The sequence below is a fragment of the Hippocampus bargibanti genome, linkage group LG11, assembly GCF_051943395.1.
Source record: "Hippocampus bargibanti isolate YZ-2025 linkage group LG11, ASM5194339v1, whole genome shotgun sequence".
Taxonomy (NCBI): domain Eukaryota; kingdom Metazoa; phylum Chordata; class Actinopteri; order Syngnathiformes; family Syngnathidae; genus Hippocampus; species Hippocampus bargibanti.
The window spans coordinates 18,108,772-18,113,321 of record NC_142744.1 but is presented as its reverse complement, the minus strand read 5'-3'; the positions used below and the strand labels follow the sequence as shown (position 1 = coordinate 18,113,321).

Here is a 4,550-nt window from a genome sequence, read left to right as displayed (position 1 = left end):
AGTTGATGTATTAACCAATTGACTACTGGGCTGCACAAAGTATAAATAAATAAATGAATAAATAAATAAATAAATAAATAAATAAATAAATAAATAGACGCGCATACACACGCAGACATGATTATGATTATTTGCATTAAATAAACACTAGGGGGCAGCAGGGACAAAACTCTGAGTGATCAAAGAATGTGCAATGGATTTGGATTTAAAAAAGTTTCCTTTTAAAAAAAATGTAAACGACATATCAGTGAATTACTGAATGACTTATGGATCACGTTGAACAAGTAAATTAGGAGACCAAAACCATTCACACAAGTCGGCCACAGGATTATACAACCGACCATAATAATAAGAATAATAATGAAGAAGATAATAAAGTTCTTATTCCTACAAAATGTTGCCTATAATAATAATAATAATAATAATAATAATAATAATAATAATAATAATAATAATAATAATAATAATAATAACACTGACAAACTGGATAAAACATTCATTTAATGACGTCAGCAATATTAAGTGCAAGGAGTAACAACAAGTGCATCTAACAAATTTGAGATGCATTAAAGTTGACTTTTCACTTCTTAACAACACATCTCTAATTAGTTAGACGGAGCCATCAGTCAAATTTTCACAATTCCTTATGAATTAAAAATCGTTTTCAGTTTTAATTTCCTGAGAATATTTGTGGTTTTCATTAACGAAATGATCCAACTTTAAAATCAGGATTTTTGTTCACGCCTGATTGTAGTTTATTTCTTTAAATTGTTTTCGCGTTTTGAAGTGAACCACTGTCAGCGATGACAATGCTACACTTTGGTATATTTTTTAATGTGGATTATCAGGCGTGCTACCATCACAACGCCAATACGATACGACCTTTAGAAAACCTTTAAGATAGATTTTATAAACACCTTCAAATGATCTTATTTATTGACTTTGTTGGGGAGCGAAAGATGGAGGGGGGCTAGTGTTAGGCTGCAAACGTCTCTTTAGATGATACACGGCTTGACGTCCTGATAGGCGCTCTGGTAATGGTGCAGCTGATGAGGAGAATGATGGTGTGATGATGATGATGATGATGCGGATGATGGTGATAATAAGACGCACCGGTGCCAGAATGCAGAGGGGACATCCCATTGAGACTGAGAACCAAATCCTTTCTTTCGCACACTGCACTGGAGTGGCTGGAGTACCGAGACAATCCAGCTGCAAATAAACACAAAAGCAAATTGATTGCTGGTAAGAAACCAATTTTTTAACATATTGACCTCAAAATTATTGTACGTTGTGTGTTGAAATATATGCTAAGTTCGTTGTTAATTAATATATAGTTACATGGTTTACCTGTTATTTAGAACTTAATTTGAAATCTCGTTTAAAATATTTTTAATATAAACGCGGCAACATTTTATTTGCGTCCTTAAACAAAATGACAATATATTATTCCGAATACAATATATTCCAAAGAAGACACGATGCTAATTTAAATGTGACATTAAATCAACATTGCAAAACGTGAAATCGGGTCATGTTCGATGTGGTAGCATATCTTATTTAGTTTTGCAAGTTCGTGTATATACATATACGTATGTTATCGAGTTTTTCCATGTCTGCGGGTACACACTCATCAGCTGGGTATAATAAATAAACACGTTTTTAATGACCAATTTTCTCTTGGATTTGTCTCACCCTACTTTAGGTTGTTTTGATCATAAAAATAAATTAATTAAATAAAATGAGAAAAAAAGTTGACGCACGAGCGCGTCAGGCCCTTTCTTGATCCAGCAGTATGAAGGTAATCGATATAAAATATAATTTAAAAACGTAAATTATACGTTTTTTAGTCACTTATTTGGGCCTAGACAGAATGGTGTACATTTAAAGGTGATTTATATTAATTTATCTTTCAAGCCAACGCCTACAAAGTATGAATTAAGTGGAAAACGTGGGGTTAAAAACTGCCTGCCCCAAAACGAATTCTGCACATTCATTGTTTTCGGTTAAAAAATATGTTTTTAAATGAATGGATGAAAAAAAAAACAATAAATAAACATGGACACTGGTGTAATTCATTTCACAAATATATATATATATTTCACCCAAACATTATGAATGGTCACGAGGCCATAATTTGCGTTTCATGTTTAAAATAGCTCAATTTGTGTGTGGGGCGAGGGGTGAATAAACGAGAATGTTCGATGGCGTTTGGTGACAAAACAAGAATTTGCATCGTCTACCTGGAATGTCGGAAGAATCTCGGGAATTATTATGCAAATAACTTTGATCCAGAGAGTAGGGCGCCATCCCGTGAGTGTGCAGAGCGGCGCCGCCGTTGCCGGTGGCCACGGTCTGTTGTTTAAGATAAGGGGGGACCGCAGACGAACTCCAGTGGGCAGCCGCGTTGCCGTAAGGGGCTTGACAATCCACGGAGCTCACCACGGCCGGGGAGGACTGCAGCGAGCTGGCGCTGCTGTCCGTGCAGATGTAGTCCGCGTTGGGGGTCGCAGCCATGTACGGCGAGCCGGAGCCGGGGGACACGTGATGGCCCCCCGCTACTCCCTCAAACCCTCCGCGAGACATCGAATTGAAGTCTATATTGTAGCTGTTGTGACACTTTAACTGCCCTTGGGCGGCCTGGAAGTCGAACCCGAGGCTGTTCATCATCCTGTACATTGGTTTCAACGTTTGGCATTTTCGACGGAAGCCGCGAGGTCTGCGTCTGAAGGAGCCTTCATCGAACATGAACTCGCTTCCCGGGTCGATGGTCCAGTAGTGGCCCTTGCCGGGCCTGCCAAGGCCCTTGGGCAGCTTGATGAAACACTCGTTGAGCGACAGATTATGTCGGACCGAATTCTTCCATCCTTGGTAGGAGCCTCGGAAGAAGGTGAACCGCGCCTGTAGAAACTGGTAAATTTCACTCAGAGTGAGCCGCTTGCTGGGGGAGCTCTGGATAGCCATGACAATGAGGGCGATGTACGAATAGGGGGGTTTCTCCAGGCGCCTCAATCCCGAATTGCCACGTTTGGCTTTTGCGTCGTGAGTGCTGGACGGCGGGATGGAGCAGGTCGCGTCCAAATGTCCGTGTGGGCTCTTAGTCGTCATGGTCACAATAGAAAACAAATTGGTTCAGGAGGGGGAAAATCAACCTGGCTCGATTACAAACATTGAAAATTTGCCTTCTGAGGCATGAGAACCTCCAGCCTCGCCTCCCCTTCTTCGCCTCGGTCCATTGCAAAGACCACCAAAGCCCCAGGATTTTCTTCCAACACCCACTCGACCACCTATCACTTCTTCAAATCTGTCTCTGCCCCTCTAACCCTTCGCAAACCCTCAAAGAAATCCTCTGCAACTCAACTCCCTCCCATCTGGACAAGATCCAGAGTAGAAGACGGACACAAGACTGTGCAGTGGAAGCCCCCCCCCCAACATACAAGCACCCCCTCGCTTCCATTCCCCCAACTCCTTCTCTTGTATAGGAGCACAAATGGACGCTAAACACATTTTTTCAACAAGATACTCTGACGTTTCATGCAGATTTCAGCTTTCGGCTCAAATGACTTGCAACCTGATGTTTGAGGGGATGTATTCCTCCCAAAATCCGTAATATTGATTCTTTTCCCATTTTCAAATCCCATCTCAAAACCCACCTATTTAAAATCGCATTCTATGTATAGTTTTATTTCCTGTTTCTATTTATAATTTTATATTTTTTATGGGCCTGTTTTATAATTGTAAAGCGTCCTTTGAAAGGCGCTTGTAAATAAAATGTATTATTATTATTATTATTATTAGTAGTAGTAGTAGTAGTAGTAGTAGTAGTAGTAGTAGTAGTAGTAGTAGTAGTAGTAGTAGTATGTTGTTGTTGTTGTTGTTGTTGTTATCATGCACTTTTTGGGATATAAACTCTGTGTTTTGGATGAATTCAAAAGTCACTCACTCACTCACTCACTCACTCACTCACTCACTCACTCACTCACTAATATTGCCTAAACATGCACAATAAGTTCCAAAGTGGCATTTTGAATAAAATGGATAGTATATCAATCATGGGCAATTTAAATGCTGATTGGGCCAACATTTTTCATCAGTGAAGGAGCATGCATTTCTGAACACAATATGACAAAAATGGCACTGTAAAGTAGCTGTTCGATTTATTTGTGATCACAACATTTTCAATGTATGTACACACGATCCATTACCCTAAACAAACAACACAGTGTTTGAAGCAAATAACCATATACCGTGACTTTATTTTTGCAGTTTCAATTGCTGTTTTGCACAAAAATAAAACATTCAAGCGCATCACAAAACTGCTCAACAGCAAACTTATTTTGCTGAAATTATTTGACAGCCAGTCGATGTCAGTATTAAATCACCAAGAAGAAATTCCAGCATGCCTGCAAGACTCGTGAGGCGAAACCGATTCGTAAAATGTATTTATTTTTAATTTTTTTGTAAACTTCAATGTATACATCAGCTGACATATTATTATCATAATCATCCCTGACGTTAGTATGCATTGAGGCAGAATTTCAGGGACCCTT

The 4,550-nt window shown here is 39.3% G+C and overlaps 1 protein-coding gene across 1 annotated transcript; it reads right to left on the bottom strand.

Moving 5' to 3' along the window:
• Nucleotides 1–481: 481 nt before the first annotated feature.
• foxf2a (forkhead box F2a) lies at nucleotides 482–3,299 on the bottom strand. The gene is given in 3 exon segments (XM_089008743.1): nucleotides 482–1,082; nucleotides 1,085–1,212; nucleotides 2,244–3,299. Coding segments are annotated over 3 exon segments (1,080 nt in total). The 5' UTR covers nucleotides 3,109–3,299; the 3' UTR covers nucleotides 482–995.
• Between the last annotated feature and the right edge of the window lie 1,251 nt (nucleotides 3,300–4,550).